Raw genomic sequence first — 19,548 nt, 5'->3', positions numbered from 1 at the left:
TGTGCTCAAGACAAGAAGGGAGCAGCCTCAATGTTACAAAGCAAGGCAACAAGGGAAAGATAAAAGGTTTGCACATGGACTATTACAGAACACCTAGATGCACTACATCACAAATTCAATTCAGAAAACAAGATCCATCAGCTTGGCATGTGCACACACAACTCTGTACAGATTCCATTACAACATGTCCAGCTGCAATACCATGAGACCCAGCTTACACTGCACTATTTACTGAGTTTTAGTGAACTGAAATGTGACATTTAAAATAACTTAGTTTGCATATTGCTTAGAGGCTATTCTGTAGACTTTGCTACAGTTTAGAACTACAACAGGGTGGCAGCTCTGAACTCATCAAAAAGCCAAGATGCCTGATACAAATTTAAAATAAGGAAGTACTTTCTGCCAGATGGGGGAGGTGAAAAAGTTGGGAGAGTGGCAACTTCCCTCTCATCCAAATATCACTTCCTTGTATTTAACTGCTCAGCTATTAAGTAGACTGCAGGATACCATTTCATCTAACTTAAAGATTATAAACTGTTTAACAAGTATGATGGAGAAATCCCAGGCAGACAAATGAATTTAGTGTGTTTCACACTTAAAAGATGCATCTTTAGGCTTTGTCTCAATAGAATAGTCAGAAAGAAAAGAATCTACCTGGTAGGGGTTGAATCATATTGTTTATGATTCTGACAATTAGGACAAATATAGTGTAAAAATATCTATACAGAACCCAGGCATTGAGTATCACCAGCAGAACTTCATTTTAACACAGAGAGCAAGGTATACGCTTGGTATATTTCTTATAACTTCCCTCATATGTATTTCATGAAGGTGCACATTATTTAGAATTTTAAACTCCTGTCAACAGTTCTGTAAAAAAAACATATTTCATGGCACTACTTCTATACAGCAACTGGAGTGAACAATGAACTCATAAAATAAAACTTACAGCACAATAATATAACAAACATATCCTGCTCTTAACTTGTAGTTAATTTCTCACAATAGGTGTAATTACAATACCCAGTAAACCTACATGGTTGGTACGGGAATAAAATGTAGTGGTTCTTCTTGTAACAGGAATCTTTCAGTTCTAAGCACAGAGACCCAGACAAAACCTCCTCATTCAGCACAGCTCTGATAAACTGTCTCAAGTACTCTCTCCTCCTATATGAAGGAAGCAATAGTGAATGCAGCTGGAATATGAGAAGATATTGCCTAGTGTTATTCCTGTGCTCCTATCAGATAAACTTAAGAAAAAGCCATAAACCTTACATTTGTTGCTATAGATATTTAAAAGATACAACTATACCTACACAGTTTGTTAACAAATACTTGCTCTTCTACTTACTCAGATACCTATGTATAGGTATCTTACTCAGATTAAGATACCTATACATAGGTATTTTGATCAGCCCTTCCGTTTTATTGAATTAAATCATTAGCCTTTTATGGTGTAGGAAAGGCTAAAAATACTAACAGAGTTAATCAGCACAGACTGTCCTGAGCACACTCCCCACTAAAAGGGAGCAGACACTGTTCAGTACTTCAGAAAACCAGAGTTCACGGGACCAGTAACATAAATAGTTACTGGAAGGCTGTTAACTGATTTGCCATATGCTCTTTGTTTTGTCAACCCAATGAACAAGAGATTTTTTTGGTAACAAATCCTACCGTAAAGTGAACTTCCCTTTTCAGTATCACCTGTGAATACACTTCAGTGATCTAGAGAAAGACTACAGTAGCCACATCTTTGTCCCTTCACAGATATCTTGCTAACAACAGTAAATACTTTCCAAACTTGATTATAAAACCAGATCCATACACTTAATAAGAAATCAACATGGCAGTAAGTTAGAGCCTTCCTCTATTCTTTGGAACATTATTTTAGACCCAGATAAATACCCTGACAGAAAACAAACCAAACACACACACAAACCCCAGAAACAACGAAACACTCAAATCCAAAAACCCAAAATACATGAAAACCAACACCACCCCCCACGTCCTTTATTTGCAATGGAATCTACTGTACTCTTCGTTTTTGAAGCAAAATTCATAGTAACATTAACATAACTGAATAAAGAATTTAAACTAAAACCAGATGTTATTACTGGCACCTTCAAAACAGTGGAATTTTTCAAGGTTTTGTGACTCAGATAACATTAAAATGTACCACAATTGTGCCATGTTTCAGTTTCTCTCAGAGTTTGTAAGATATGAACCTAGAAACATGCAGTAAGGTCCTCCTGTATTTCACCACAGACTTTAGAATCATAACCTGTATTGTGAGAATAATATTATTCATAAACCCTTTAATCCTAGTAGAAATGTACTTCCTCTCATAAATCAAATAGTACAAAAACACATACTGTTTCCCTTGGTTAACAAAGTATTTTTCCTTAAATTACAAAGGAAACAAGAAGAATGATGTAATTTAACCATAAGCATATGCACTTCCATTTTAAAAGTTACAATTTCAAAAAGGTAAAACAACCCTATTAGAGCATATTTGGACACTGAAGTTGCATACACAAAAGATGAGTACAAACTTCAGTGTTCTGAAAACCCACACTTCTGAACTGCCATAGCTGGGTTCCCCGTTCTTTCCAAAACATGTAGTAAGACCAAACTCAGAACAGCTCCTTTTTCACAGTTTCTGTAATCCAGCATACTAAAAGGACAGTGGGGTCCAGAAATACACTCTGCACCACTTCAGGAGCTCCACACTGAAAGCAAGCAAATTCACAGCATAATCAGTGCCAATACTTGTGAAGTAAGACAAACAGTACTCACATTCAGGACAGAAATAAACATGAACGACAGGGTCACACTGGCAATAGTGACACCAGACCACACCAATTTCTTCTTTGAGACCAAATTTCTTTTTGAGAGTCAAATGAATAGTCAATGTAGAAATTAGACGATACCCCAGCAGAAGCCTACCTTCTTCAGTTATTTCCTTCCTGACTAAACTGATAAAAATAGAAAGGTACTCACACTAAAATCCAGTGATCTGAATGGTATAGATGAACAAGCACCATATCTCGGTACTTTATCTGTGACTGGACCTCAAGGTTCAACACTGGACCCAGTATTTTCAGTTTATTTATCAAGGACTTTCAGGAAGGGGCAGATGCCTCCTCAGCAGTTTGCTGACACACAAAGCTGGGAGGAGAGGCCAACAGCCCAGGGGCTGGGCAGCCCTTCAGAAGGGCCTCCATGGCTGCAGAGGGGCACAGAAGAACCACCTCAATTTTACACAGGCAAAGGCAGGGTCCTGCTCCTGGGGAGGAATAACCCCAGGCACCAGCCCAGGCTGGGGCTGACCTGCTGGAGAGCAGCTCTGCAGAGAAGGACCTGCGGGTCCTGGCAGACAACAAGCTGTCCATGAGCCAGCAGTGCTGGGCAGTGTCAGAAGAGCGCTGTGAGTGGGTCAGGGGAGGTGATCCTGCCCTCCCCTAAGAGCCAGAGGCACATCTGGAGTGCTGAGCCCAGAGCTGGGCTCCTCAGGACAGCACAGACAGGGAGCTCCTGCCCCGCTCTGGCAGAGGCAGCAGAGGGGATGGAGGGACCGGAGCCCCTCCCCACGAAGGGAGCTGGGGCTGCTTGGCCCAGGGGTGCCTGAGAGGCAGCTCCTGTGTCTGTGAGGGTGTGAAGGGAGGGTCAGGGGCAGAGCCAGGCTCTGCTGGGGGGGCCAAGGACAGGACATGAGGCAATGGACAGAAACTGATGCACAGAAGTTCCACCTGAACACGGGGAGGAACTTCCTCACTGTGAGAGTGACTGAGCACTGAACAGATTGCCCAGAGCTGGTGTGGAGTCCCTCTCACTGGAGATATTCCAGAACCTCTGGATGCCATCCTGTGCAGTGTGCTCTGGGATGACCCTGCTGAGCAGGAGGTTGGACAGGATGACCCACTGTGGTCCCTTCCACCCTTACCCATTTCATGATTCTGAATAGACTGATGGACTGAAACAGAACCATCTTTGCCTGTTTCTCCCTCTCATAATTTCTGAGGATTTTTTATTCTTCTAGTCTAATTTTTTTTCATCTACTACTTCCCTTTTAATTCCTTCTGTAGGCCTCTTCTGCACTGCTTACCCTTCTGACATAACTTCACTATTTACTCCAAAATACTGAGAACATTCTTCCCGCCTTCATAAAGAAATACTGTGGGAATCCAATTTAACAGCAGCATTTTAAGCACTGTGTTAATTCTATACTCTGTGCAAAGCATCTTGTTCCACTGGTCACAGACACAAAAAACTACTACAGTAGTAAATAATTACTAGGTTTCTTTCCTAATGACTTAAGTATTACCAAAACAGAAATAATAAAGAGCAAAACAGTAAAAAAGTGCTCTATGATATGCTGCAGATGTAGTTCAAAATTCAGCTGCAGCAAATACTGCAGATCAGAACAGCAATCTACTACAGTTTCCCTGTGTAGAATCACAGAATGGCCTGGGTTGGAGAAGACCTTAAAGATCATCTCTTTCCAAACCCCCTGCCACAGGCAGGGATACCTCCCACCAGGGCAGGGCACAGAGCCTCCCCCAGCCTGGCCTTGAACACGTCCAGACCTTTGTACTTGTGCTTTCCTTTAAAAAACCACTTCTACCCAAAGAACCCTGCGAAACTGAACACTCCTTACTACACATTGACCTGGAAATAGGGGAAAGTGGCAGCTTTTTGTCACTTACACATATAACCTTTACTGTATTTTATGTCATTGCCACACCTCATTCATTATGTCCTTTATGGAAAACCTCATTATTTGCAATTTCATTCTTCAACGTGAAGTGCTACTCGTGTCTTTACTAAGCACTTATTTCACTAAGTTTGTGTGGAATTAAAATAGCAAAATATTAACCAATAAGGGATAAATCTCTGTAAATAATCAATGGTCTAGGAACTGTCAAAGAAACACTAAAGAAATTCTGACAGTCTCAAATACTGAATAAAACATGACATAATGAGAAAACCAAAAGCCATTTCTTGCATACTGAATAAAACTGTTATATCTTCTATTACACTGACTATAAAACTGAAACCATCTAATTGCACATGGGAGTTCCAGCTTTGTTTTGAACATTACTAGCTTGATTAAAAAAACAAATTGATATTTCATATCTGGGGAGCCTTAACACTTTATATCTTAGCAAAAACATTTCAAAATCAGTGATTAAAGCATGCCAACTTGTAATCAAAAACACACCATGGTCTTGTGGTAGAAAAAATTAAAGCAATTGCCTTTTCCCCAAGTATCTCTTTTTTTAGTTTTTCTGTCATTACATATCATTGTGTAAACCCATGCATATCTTTTAGAAAAAAATAAATAAAATTAAAATTAAATGTAAGTAATTTAATTAATCTGTGACATTATTCTGAATTCAGTGCATCTTTAGCATATAACAGCAAATTAAAGACAGCCACCAGTGAACTACTTTTTTTCTGAAGAGAATGATTTGGAAAGGAAACTATTTGATACTACTGTCCCCATCAGCCTCAGAGAAATACTAAATATTTAAAACATTCAAAAGATCACTTATCAAAATATATTTGACTAAATTTTGAGTGTTCTTCTTATGGTATCACATACCATATCACAAAACAGTCACAAGAAGGATTAATTTCCCAGATGCCTTAAAATGCTAAGAATATGCAAAATTATTACACTTTTATGGGAGAAGAATGCATGATTTGCATTAAAAAAATCACAAGGTTAATTGTGAAAACAATATTTGTTTTCGTATCATAAAAAAAGCATTAAAAAGTACTTAACTGATAAACTGAAATACATTAAGTATTTTGCACTAAGATTAAGTATATCCACTACCCAGTTACAAAGCAAATTGGTAAACTGAAACTAAGGCAGCAAAACTGGATAAAGTAAAAGCTGAGAATGTATGATCTTAACTTGTCAGCAGCACCCTGAAACAGCACTTTAGCAAACACATTCTCAGTGCAGTTTTTCAGAATGCTAGATTTCTTCTGTTTCTTAACTCTGAAGCAACTTCACTCTTCTGTGAATTGAAAATAACCTTGTACAGTCTAGAAAGACTTCTGTGAGGAGAGAAATACAGAAAAGAAGGATTATTGCTTACAATTTGACCTTCCCATCTGAACCACCCAAAGAACTAGACTGGAGCCCAAATCACTTTAAATGAATGTGACCCTGATGTTAATGTCACGGAAGACGGGTTAATTCCTGGTATTTCTTAAACTGCAAAAAGAAGGCCTATACGAATATATTTTCTTTTCAGTTCCCAAAGTTCTACTGGACTTGGTTTTACTGCAATGGTTAAAAATTCAGTTTTCAAATTAGATGTTACGTATATAAGCATGAATCAATTCACACGAGCCGTGCCCTGCACTAGTGGCATCAGGCTGGCACACATTTACTGTGCCAGTCCATTAGGCTGGAAAGAGTAATTTGCTATCAATCTGCTGCAATTAGAGTACACTCCTGATAATAAAATTAAAGTTTCTTTTTTTTCTGGTTACATACAAACAAACAAAAACTTTTATGACTCTCAAGAATACATAGTAGCACAAAATAAATACTTGAATTTCTAGCATTCCACAAACCAGCTCATTCATACAAACAAATGTATCAACTAGTTATTTCACAGAGACAATCAACAGTAACATGAGAACAATTTAGAAATTATTTCATGCTCTCTAAACTGTTGTGGCTCTCAGCACCCACCTTAAATGGCTGTCACCAACATCAGTGTCATTTGTTTTACTTCTATGTTAACATTATGCCGAGATAACCTACTAATATCTTTAACAATAATACTTTTAACTAGGCCATGTATCTGATGGACACAGAATTTTGTTGCTCAAGATTACTGCAAACATTTCACATCAAGGATTCCAAACTCAACAATCAACTAGAATGCAAATTAAAGTGTTTTTCACCCATGCAAAATAGCTCTCCCCACTTCAACAAAGAACTTGAAAGACTACACAATACATTTATCACAACATCTGCACAGTTATCTCTGATTTCTGAATCTGTGTATCTTGGAAACACCCCTTTTAATTTTTACAACTCTAATGTATAAACCAGTAATAGCTTTTTGCAATAAACAGGTGTAATAGGTAAAGAACTCTTACAGAAACAAGTAGATTCCCAGAAACTACAGAAAAAGTGAGTAGCAACTGAACTGGGCCACAACATCAATAAATATATAGCTAGTGGAGGCAAATACTGACATGAAATCAGACACATAAAAATGTGGAAAAAATACTGAATAAAGGTGTTTTTCTAAGATGTAACACAGGATTCCTAATACTGATACAGGGCAACAGCACACCAAGTGTAATTCAAATAAAGTACTTTCAGCTGAAACAGTAAACAGCCAGATGAATGTAACTGGATAAGAAATACAACCTTTTGTGTCATCTGGTATTCAATACAGCTTTGTCTGTATTTAAAAGCTAATGTCTTTTAACCTATTGTCCTTAAAATCAAAAGATAGTGCTTACATGTGCAGTTTATGAGATTATCTAAAACATATTTATCATTGTGTTTTCACTCAAAAAAGTTAAAGCAATGACAGCTCCTGAAAAGGGTTCCTCATATGGAAATATCAATTATGAAATCCTTCTGAAATACAAACATGAAAGCCCTTCAGCAACACCTCTAGAGGTGTTGCAGATTTTATAGAGATTATAAACACAGATCATACAAAGCTCAGAAGAAAACTGCACACATCAGAAAGCATGTTGTATCCCAGAAAATGACCTTACAAATAACTTGGTGTAACTCATACTTCTTCATTGTTAACTCTTTATCCATCTCTTTTCTTCAAAAAATAGAAGTTAATACTAAGCAGAATATAGAAACTAATCTGGCTGAAGCAACTGAACGAATTGTAACACCAAAGTAAAAAAAAAGATGATGAACAAAAATAACATAAGATAGTCTAAACAAACTAAAAATGGAACAAGTAAATAGTTAGGAACTTCTAGCAAATTAAGATCAGAATAAACTGTTTTCAGAACAAAGACAAGCAGAATCTGAAAAAAAAAAAAAAAGCTGTTTGAGATGTTAGGGTGCCATTTCCTGTTATAAACTTACTATTGGATTAGCTTTAGTGGCAGAGACTATCAAAAGATAAAGGACCCAACTACAACCAAAGCCTCAAAACCCTTTACTACAGCAGGAATACACAGACTTTTAGTTACATCTTTCAAATGCTCTTATCAGCTTTCTGTGAAATACAGTAATATTTTTAAAAATTATTTCTTGCAATGAGGTTAAACCACATACTGTGCTACTTTGAGATAATTTAAATCAATTGAAAATAAATGAAAAATCTGCAAAGGCTCTTGAAGAAATGCTTTAAAATTCACCACCTTCCTTAAACAACAAAAACCTCTTTGCACCACATGAAACACTGTTTTACATGGATTAAGAAAGGACAGGAAGAGCCAACATCATGGAAAGCTATGCTGTCTTTGTAACTGGTAACAATCCTGAAAGCATAACTGGCAACATCCAAACAACTGTTAGATTAACTAGGGAGATAGGGGAGCATGATGCTCTTCCCACAAATGAACTCAAGTCAGCAAAAAAATCAAACCTTTTTTCCAATGACATAACCAAGAAAAGCAGTCAGGGAAGCCACAAGTTTCAGGTTTGACTTACAGTCTGATTATGCCTGCATGATTAGAAGTTGAAATGCTAAGTACAAAGTACTACAGATAGTCTATCAAGATCATGAGAAACATTTACATGTAAGGTCTTGAAATTCACATAACCCAGCATTCAGTATATATAAATAACAGCAGTATTCCCACCTAATGTGTGCATAAAGGTCTGTAGAAGCTCTCCTTCCAGAATTACAGCTCAAGGTTGAAACTTGAGTTTGGAGCACTGATATTCCATAGTACTTTGTTATTGTAAAAAGCATGAATTCTGGCCATTCAGCACAACCACCTTGAGACAATTACATATTTTCTCAAAAATTGCAAGGGATTTTATTCAAATGATGTCAAAATGTATGCATTACACAACCCACAATTACAGCCTTGAAGTATAAAGCAGACAGAACATGGAAAAACATTTTATCTAAGAATTACTAAGCTTAAATACCACTGGCATCTCATCTTTAAGACTATTTTAACTCTTTTAAGAAAATTATTTCAGTTCAACTATTGAAATTTCAGTGAAACTGCATGACAGCCCTTCAGAACCAAAATAATTGGAAGTCACTGGGTGCTAAGACACTCAAGCAGAGGAGGCAGCACACTCTACCTAACACCGGGTTTGTGTGCACCTACTACAGTTTTAATATACAGAGCCGATCTCTGGTTTTACAAAACTCCAATTCCAATCCACTAAGTGGATGTTTCTTTCAGTAAAAACTTCTTGTTGCACTCAACTACTCCTGCCTCACTGCTTCTCTCAGGAATGCAGAACATGAAGCTGGAACTTGGGGAAATTCACTCGGATCTCTGGAGGAACTGAGACATGGGATAATTGCTCTCCCTAGCACCAACACCAAGCCAACATGTTTCTTTGGTTAGAGTCACTTTGGAAAGAAGCTACTCTTGTTATTAGAGAGAGGTTCCAATATTAACAGGGTCTCAAACCTGGCGAGGTAAGTTAAAAGATCTAGTTTATGTGACTGCAAAACTTCAGCAGAAATAACACAAAACACCTCACAGCTTTTACAAAACAAAGAAGCAATCAAGATAAACCAAAACAAATAACCCACAACCCCTGTTTCCTCAGTCTCAACCTAAACACTTAATCAGACCACCACACCTCTTGCTGCAGGAGTAAATATTTGAGTATCACGAAGAGCCAGGATACTCAACAAAACTGCTTTACATAGTGACATTTCTACTTAAGTTTCACACAACTGTACCGTCTACATTTCCCTCACATGACTGCAACGTAGAAAAATCCCAAACATTTGGATTTTCCTGATAAGTTACTATTTATTTTCAAGAAATTAGTTCTTCCTCTATAAACATGTCATCTTCTTAGACACAAAACCCAACCAGATATTCCAGTCTGGTTTTTACCATTTTATTACATGCTGCAGAACCTTTCAAGCCAAGTTCATCCTTTTCTTGCCCTTCTCCAAAAAAATTTGTAACACCTTGACCATATTGCACATATCTTGAATATCATCATCTGTTGTTTACCCAATTTCCCAGATTACAACCACAGTTACTGAGTAAAGCTTTTAATTAAGTAAATTATAAATACCCTGAAAATAAAATTTTGACCATTCATAAATCCAAGTACATATCCTTGTTCTTCTAACTCACAGTTCACAGCAGTCAAAACTCCTAAGGCTGAAAAGAGATCCATTAAATAAAGAAAATAACATCAGTAATTGTTGTTGATTTAAATAATGCTGCATCATTTAAATGATGCCTCAACTAGAAGCTACAGGTAGAGCTAGTTTGCAAATATTCCCTTTCTCAAAAACAAAAAAGGGCTTTGAAAATTTCCTACTAATACAGTATTTAATCTCAAGCACATTAATGAGTTTCTCTCATCCTGTGAGATCTTTGCTCATAAAATTAACAAGTACTGGTAAAATGAAATATGTAAGTGAGTATTTGCACTATTAGGATCTAAATAAAGTAGATATCAGTGGCATGAGGGAACCCATATTTGACTCTACAGAAAAGAATTGTTTTATCAGTCATCCTTTGTGGACCTTCAAACAGTTTTCCATTTACTAATCACAAATTTGAACTTGTTTTCAGGGAAAAACTAAGATAAAACATTTCATTTAAAAGCACATAATGCACATCATATCTTTGCAGCTATTGCACTTTACTGGTTTATACCTTTTACACTAAAGTCTCAAACTTTAACCTTTCTTTCACCTGATCATTTGACTTCTTTCCTGAATCTCAAATCTAGGTCCACAACTTGTTAATAATTTCTCCATTTTTCAAAAAACTCAGTCTCTTTCTAACCATCCCAATATCTGCAATCTTTAGACAGATTTAATTGGTTAGATTGGTTAGATTCTCTAACCATCTCATTTCTCAACCACACCACATCCTGTTCTCTGCTATTGAGAGATTATCCTTTCACCCACATGTTTTTCAGCCAGCATTATCTCTTCCTTCTCTATCACATCAAACATTAGCTTCTTAACCTCGCTTGCAAGGGCACTGCCGGCTGATTCCAGCTTATTAGTTCATCATACCACAGGATTACTGTTTGCTTCACTTGAGACACCAACACTCCCTTGTACTTTTCAACAAGTATTTCCTGCATTCTCTTAGGCTGTTTGGGTCTCATCCCCTGCAAACATGACAAAGGTCCACCCCCACTGCCACCCTTTGCTTGCAAGGCTTACCAAAAGAAAGGTAAGAGGCTGCACTTGAGCGCACTGACCACTGTGCTGAACAATATCGAGTTTGCACAACTCCCATTTGGTAACCCCACTACGTGACCCAGCCCCTGCTGGAACTCAACTGGATTGGGGACACTCTTTATCCTGAGTTTGTGTAGAATGCAGCACAACACAAGGACACACTGTGACTAACACTACTAGGTCCTACATGAATACAAACAGAAAATACACTCCTACAGTTGATTACAAATGTCAAATACCCTAAATATTCCTCTAATTGTGACTGACATCATATAAATATGGGAAAAAATGCAGGACAATTAGATGCCATAACAGATAGCTGAAAGAAGAACACTTTATCCATTTATTGTAAGGATTTAAAAGTCTTGGATATTATAAATATTACAATTTCCTTTTCCAGAGTATTCCCCTGCTGTAGAGACAGCCAAATGTATTGGAGCCCAGGAGTTGTCTGGGGTTCACACACATCAATTACTTTCCTACCCGCTGCCACAACAAAACCCCATGCAACCTAGACGAAATATTTGAAGATAGTATTAGAAAAGTAAAACATTATTGACCTCCTCTGAAAGAAATAAGGCATACGGGGTAAAGACAAAGCATACAAGAAGCATACCCACAATCAAAGAAAACGCCCTCCAATTACTCCACCAACCAGAATATACAAAGTGATGCTTTCACACCCACTCAAATTGGGCATCCATCACGAGAAAGAATCCAGCAAACACTCTCTTTACAAAGGATTTACAATGCAGATGGAGATTCAAAAGGCACACCCATCTTTATCACCTGCACTCACATCTGGTTACATCAAGTATGCCAAAAGTTAAGGCTGCCTCTCAATTCTCCAGCGCAATTGCTTTCTACTTCAGAAGTTCTTTATCTTTCAAACTCAAAACTTGTGGATGTCATTTCATTGCACAATTCTGAAAAAGTATCTTTTACTCAATATAGAACTACAAAAAAGCACGTTGTACTATTTCTTGTGTACCAGCCAAGGAGAAGCCATTCGCAGGGTACCAGCCTCTGGAGCAAACATTTGTGAGTATCCACATCACAGCAACTGTATCAGATACTAAGTACTAAATTAACTCTATCCCCTCCAAAACCAGGATAAAAGTGCAAGAGTTACTTCCAACATTTTAAAGCACCGTATTACCGTGCCCTTACACATTCAAGAATGCTAAAGTATTCTACAACTATTCCTACGATATTAATTTGATTAAGATAGACCAAGTGTATTCCAATTTTACAACTCAAAAGGACCAAAAGTAAGTTTATTCGCCCAAGATGACACAAGAGTCCCACATTAAAGCCCATGAAAATTTCAGGTCCTGCAATATTAGCTTTTTAGATCACAGTAAGACTGCGCATCTCCTTCAGAAGATGTAAACAGTAATAAAACTACAGGAAAATGTACAAAGCACGATGCCAGAAAGGAGTTTCATTAGTCTAATGCCCTGTTCATTGTAAATGACATAGCAGAAGCAGAGTTCTGACTGAAAAAAACCACCACAAACCAACAAAGAAAAGGTACTTATGATTCTTATATGTCTATTTCAAATTTCCATACAGTAAAAAATTTCAGAAAGCTTAGTATACCTGAAATTAAGCCCTTTCCTGTTCTAGTCACCTAGCAAGAAATGTAATCCTCCTGCCACTCTCCTCTTAGAATAGAACTTGTAGCTGAAAAAAAATCCCAGCAATGCAGAAATTTACTGCAGATAATTCCATAAACAAAGTTAGTGTAGAGGGTCTGCATTTTAATGAAAACCAGAAGGCTTTTATGAGTATAATGCTTTTTTTCCCTTCTTTTCCCATCCAGCTGAGGGACTGACACACATCTGAACACAAACCTCTAAACCTTCTGCCAAGAGAGCACTGGGACTGGGGTACGTAAACTCACTAGGGGCAAAATGAAACAATCTGACTGGAATTCCAGCTTTCACTGAACAGTTTGTTCACCACTACAAGGAAAAAGCTGAACATATCAGGACTTCAGGGAATTATTTCCTCTACCAAAAAGAATTCAAGCTCTTTTAAAAGTATGCACATGTGTTGCATGAACAATGAAAACTTAATCTGCATTGTGTTAAATAAATTCCCCTCAACAAAAAAAATAAAATATCCTCTGTTACCCAATTACTGGGTTTACCAAGAACACTAAAAAGTGCTCTGCAAATGTAAGGACTGAAGTACTTAAAGATACTATATTAACAAATGAGGGTCTCACCCAGATCAAACCACTGTAAGAACTAATTTAAATACAACACTAACTTCTAGATATTAGACTTATTCCAGTAGGTCTACAGCATCAGTGACTACACAAGCAATAACACAAACCTTCTGTCTTCCAGTATTTACCTGCAAACAGCTGAAAGCACAAATCATACCGGCTTGGGCAACCCTCAGCTCATGAGCACATTGCCAACAGACTTTTCCTGTGCTTTTCTCCATCCCAAATTCCAAGGGATTTGCCATTCCAGAGGATCATTATTTTGACAGATACGCACTTTAAAGGAATCCTCAGCTTGGCTGAGATAAAAGATCCTGCAATCTCCAACAACCTTTTTAATATTCTCACTCAGGAAATCGAATGACAGCTGCAGCATTTAGAATTTTGATACAGGCAACTCTCAGATTTAATACTATGAACAAGGATACTGTATACATTTTTTACAAGACAGCAATACTTCTCCAGTGTTCAGAATTTCCAGATTAGTGAAGTCCCCTGTATGTTTGTACAAACTTCATTGAAAAGCATATACACTTCCAAGTACGTAAACAAGCGGGGCCATAAATAAAAACAGATGCCTTTTTAATGGCTATCAGATGATAAACTTCTCAAAACTCAAAAAAACCACACTTTCTAAATAGATAGTCAAAGACACACGTAACCATTCTTAAATTAAATTATGTTCAACATCAAACCCAAACTGATAAAGTCTCATGACACTGACACACCCCTTCCCGGAAAAACTAGTAAAAAGGTCAGATGTTTATGAACCAGACAATTGCTGGAAAACTACAGACAAACATTTCCAACCAAAACTCAGTACAATTGTTTTCACACCAAAGCCTAAAGTAACTACACTTTCCATAACCAAGTATTTGATCCTTACATAACTTTCTGGCTGGAAATGTCAGAGGTCTTCACCAGGATGAGGTAAGCCACACAAAGTGCTTGTGACAGACTGGAACCTCACAGCGATTAGGCATTTTGTCCAGCATGTCACCCAGGCCAGGGGAAATGTGGAACCACCCCATGCATCTGGAAAACACTGTCATCTTAGACTTCAGCCACAAGACACATTCCTTGCACACATCTGCAGAGTACATTTGCACACAACAGCAAGAGGACTGATTGAAGAGAGAATCTATACAGGGTACTGTTTGCAACCTTTGGGTTGACAGAGAAATCTGGGGACAAAAAAAAATATCCATGTTGCATGCCTCAAACAACCCCCTGTGAAACAGGGTATTGCCTTTAACAGAGTATATGTTAGCACTGGAAAATAACTTTACAAAATGCTAAGATTCAAAAGCACATAAGAACTTCCATATGGGATATGGCTTGATATTTAGAATCATTTACAGTGGCTTTTTATCTTTTAACAATGCTAGTAAGTACATAACCACATTCACATTAACAGTCAAGAAATGTTTCTCAGTTTTGAGATAAAAAACTATTTTTTGCTTGGAAAAAAACCCTTTTATTAAGCTAAAAAAATAGATTTTCAAATCTAGTGAACAAAAATACAACAAATCACTAAGACAGAAGTATGCTACATAATAGTTAGCTACTTCTTTAAGCTAACTCTTTCATATTTACATTCTGTGGATGTTTTCCACACATAATTACACTTGACAATTTTTAAGATTAGACAACATCACCACACGATTTATCTTCTGCAAAAAAACTCTAAGATTTTAAAGCAAGAAGGAAACTGTTTGAAAGTGGGACTGAAAGCATAAGAAAATTTTTAACAGTTTTTGAAAAATTAGTGATGCAACCGAGTTATTTAATATTTTTAAAAATAGAACTTGGGTTTAGGCACAGAATGAATTTTGTTTAAGGAAAGATTAAAAAGAGCACATCACCAAATATTCTTTGATCTTTCTTTGGTCCAACATAACTAATTTCTAAAATACTACTCTACAGTGCCAGTGGTTTCTTAATTATACAAGATGGTGTGCTTCTGGCCCCAAGGAGCTCACAACAATAGCATCATTAAATCTTCTACAGCCATTTCTTTTTAATCAAGAAATCTCAGCACAAAAAGCCCTCAGCAAAATTTCTGTTTTAAATATTTATCAAGAGGTGAGAAACAGATGGCTAGACTGGTTCTACAGACTGAAAATGTTCTGACATGGTATTCAAACTCTTTTTTCTGCCAACTGCTATTAAGGGGTTCATAGGGGTTGGAACAACACAACGTGCACCCAAAGTCAAAAAACATCCTTCCTGGTTGGTTTTTTTTTAAAGAGACAGCACAAACTCTTTAATTAATTTCCAAAGAAGCCACTTCAGAGTGCCAATCACACTGTCTCCTCTCATTACACCAACAAGTTCATTATCAGCTACACTCCAGTCTCAAGCTCAGTAAGCCTTTAGCATCAAAGCAAATGCACTACATATTCGATTTAACAGCACAATAACCCAAGATGACAATAACCAGACGTATTTTTAAAATGTTCTATGTTAATGCTATTCGTACACTTTACACCCAGCACAAAAAGAACTCCAGATGTATAGAAACATACACACTGAACAGATGCTCATCCTGAGGAGATTCTTAAACATATCATAATCTATCATTTTTATTTCCAAATATTTAAAGTTACTAAACCCCACCCCAGTTTTAGTCCCATCTATCTATTCTTGCCTTGGATATTGCAGCAGTTTGATAGAAGTCAGGGCACTTTATAATGCAAAAATACAAGTCTAACCACAACTCCAATGCATAAACCCTCCTACTGTTCATGAGGTGAACATAAGTGTGCAGTATTTGAAAAAAACATGAATTAGCAATGCATACATACATAAGTGCAGATATTTTGAAAAACCATGATCTAGACACCAGCCTTAACCCTGAAAAAATCCATGACATGAGGTGAAAGCACTAATGAAGGAGAGCTTTAGGCCTAATGAGGTGCCCAGAAAACCCGAGCAGAAGAGTTCTGTGCAGCTGGGGACTGAACAGGGCCACTTCTCATGGCCCTGCTGCCACCAGCAAGCACAGAGCAGCCCGGGCTGCCTCCTGAAGCTCCACTAGTGCCAGCAACAGGGAATGATGAAGGAATTGCTGCACCAGAACACAAACATGTCTAAGAGTTTATTTTTATCTTATTCAGAACCCTGTCTTTGAAGACCCAAAATACTGTTTTTCCTTGTGTTTTTAACCTAGATTTCAGATAATTCTTAATGAATTTGATTTTGTGTCAGATCTTCAAAAATTAATCTTTACTTGCCCAGCACAAGTTGTTAAAACAATTAAACTTTAATACTTTTTACAGCAGTGAAGCACTGAATATTCTTCCAAGTAAGAAAGCAGTTTGATTCATAAACACAGTAGATTTTTTTAAAGTATGATTGGATTCAATTTTAAAAAAAATTTAAAGGTACCCTGTAATATAAAAACCTTGCATTGTCAAAGTCTAGTTATATAGTTACAAACAGACTGTTTTATGCATGAAGTTACCTCAGTGTAGAGTTGCAGGTCATCTCCAGATATCAAGCAAAAATACATTAAATTTTGCTGAAATAAAAGTATTGCAGTAAAACTTTTAGCTTAAAGTTCTGGCATTATTTCCTCCAAGTAATGCATAAGAATTAGTGACTTACAAGAAAAGAAATATAAGAGGTCAACATAAATTTCAGCTAGTTTCACAATACCATGAGTTAAATGCCTATCATTAAAAGGAAGGCTGAGGTCAAATTCCATCTTTGGGAATATGTTTCTTAAATGCATGAAAAAGACAAGCACTTTCATATAAAACTGAACACAAGACACAGCATAAAATCTTCAACTGTCTTTTACAAGCTGAACAAAAAATATCCAATGAAGAGGCTACAAAAATGAGCAGATATAAGTAAGCTAAAACTCTGTTTTCCAAAGCAATACATATTTGAGTGCTTACAGTCAGTGCTCACTAAATGCCGACCCCCTCTCCTCAAGTGGCACTCAGTCTCACCTGAATTACATACAGGCATGAGCTACACACACTCTTGTGTGGCCAATATAAATCACAGCTTTTCCTTACTCCTTACTGCCAGTGTTACAACAGTTTGAGACTCCAGGCCTGCTACAGCAGTGCCGTGAGTACTCGGAAAGCATATTTTGTCTGAATTCTCATCATGCCTACAATCCTAGTAAAGTACAAGGTGCTATGCAAAACACTACAGTAACCCCTAAATACCTTTAGATCAGGCTTCTCCACGTAGTACACGTGATGCTGTTACATCTTCATTTTGCATAATCAGGCACAACTTAATTCAGGTGGCTCCAGGAGCTCCGCTGGCGCTCCCAGCCCCCGCCCCGGCTCCTGGGGCACCCCCTTGTCTCGGTGTGGAGCAGATCTTTGCTCCTCTAGAGACCTACAGCCCTGCACTACAAAAGCCCGATTAAACGACCTATAATGCTAGCCCAAATTAAGAGTTCCTGGACCAAACTTCAAGCTGCAACGTTTAGCTTTCTGTAATTTTTTTCTTCTTAGCGTAAAAGTCTCTGCTCCACAGTCTTTAAAAGCAAATAAATGGAGGGGAGGCGGTACTTAAAACGAGGACGTTAAACCCTCCTTGGTACTATTCTTTTTAATGCCTAAGCATTCCCACGGTCAGTGTTAGCTCCAGCAAGGGCGGCAACAGCAGGACGCCTGACAGAGGAGACCCACACCCCGAGCAGACACCGCCGTGCTCCTTCCCCGCCGCCCTCGGCACAGCCACACGGCCCTCGGAGGGGGGAGCGCAGCTCTAAGAACAGACCGAACACGAGACAGACACTGCCTGTCTCGCTGCTGCCAATTCCTCGTATTTAAAACAAATACAACGCAGTGTTAGCCAATGTTCTGCGGTAATTTTAGAGACAAAGCTATACAGTAGCTGCTTCTAATTAGGGTCGGCAGCTGAAAACGCTTTGCTCGCCGGAGCAGCGCGGCGGTTTTCGGGGGAGCAGCGGCTCTGCCGCCGCCCCGAGGCTGCCCGGTGCGGGCCGCTGCCCCGAGCCGCGCCGGGACCCCGCCCCGGGAGCACGGTGAGGGCCCCGCCGGCGGGCCCCGCGCGGGGCGCTGCCCCGGCCGCGCACAAAGCGCCCGTCCCGCCGTGACCGCGCCGGGCGGCGGAGGGCGAGGGGCCGGGAGGGCGCAGGGCCGGCCGGGCGGGCGCGGGGCGAGGGGCCGGGCGCGGGCCGGGGGCCGCCCCGGGGAGCGCCATGGCCGCACAGCGGCGCGCGCACCGCGCCCCGGACACGGCGCTCCCGCCCCGCCGCGGCCCCCGGCCCGCCGCCGCCGCCCTCCGCCGGACCCCCGCCCCGCCAGAGCCCCCGCCCGCCGCCCCGGCGCCGAACAAAGCGCAGCGCCTCGGCTCCGGCCGCTCCGCGCCTCCCCGGGGCAGCCGCCCGAGCAGACAAGGGAAGGCGGCGGATCTCAGACACAATGAGAGGCGAGCCCGGACTCACCCACAGCTCCGTGCCCCAGCTCATGGCTGCTCCGCGGGCAGCGCCGGCTCCGGCAGAGGCGGGGATGAGGCGTCGGGCGGCGGCCGGAGAACGGGGCCCCCCCAGGCAGCGCCGGTGCCCTCGGTCACTGGGGAGAGGCGGCGGCGGCGGCGAGGAACGACGTCGCTGGCAGCTCCAGCTCCGCCTGGCTCGGGAGGGGGAGCCGCGGAGGAGACTGGGAGAGGGGCGGGTCCGCCTGGAGCGGCGGGGACGGGAGCGGCCGGCGCTGCCGCCGAGCCCCGGGCGGCCGCGGGGCGAAGGTGTCGCCCCGGAGCGCCGCGCGGCCCCTCGTTGTTACTCATTAACCCGGCGGGGCGAGCCCCGGGCCGCGTGTCCCGGCCCGCTCGAGGCCTCCCCGGGCGCTGAGTCACGGGCGGGAGCGGCGGAGCCCGGCTCGCCCCCTCCTCAGCGGGCACCGCGCCGGCACAGGGACGGGCACCGCGAATTGTGTCCTTACATCACAG

The 19,548-nt window shown here is 40.1% G+C and overlaps 1 protein-coding gene across 3 annotated transcripts in view; it reads right to left on the bottom strand.

Annotated features, from left to right (window-relative positions):
* The window catches only part of FNBP1L (formin binding protein 1 like), a 55,919-nt gene extending 36,687 nt beyond the window's left edge, over positions 1-19,232 (bottom strand). For 2 of the 3 annotated variants that reach the window (XM_063407527.1, XM_063407525.1), the window contains exon 1: positions 19,046-19,226. In XM_063407527.1, coding sequence (XP_063263597.1) covers positions 19,046-19,069 — 24 coding nt within the window. In that variant the 5' untranslated portion in view covers positions 19,070-19,226. Of the gene's footprint in view, positions 1-19,045 lie in introns of all 3 variants that reach the window. The other variant, XM_063407528.1, reaches the window with a different exon arrangement.
* Positions 19,233-19,548: the final 316 nt, after the last annotated feature.

This window comes from Prinia subflava, chromosome 10 (assembly GCF_021018805.1).
Source record: "Prinia subflava isolate CZ2003 ecotype Zambia chromosome 10, Cam_Psub_1.2, whole genome shotgun sequence".
NCBI classification, from domain to species: Eukaryota; Metazoa; Chordata; class Aves; order Passeriformes; family Cisticolidae; genus Prinia; species Prinia subflava.
This window is presented reverse-complemented; position numbering and strand designations above follow the sequence as displayed.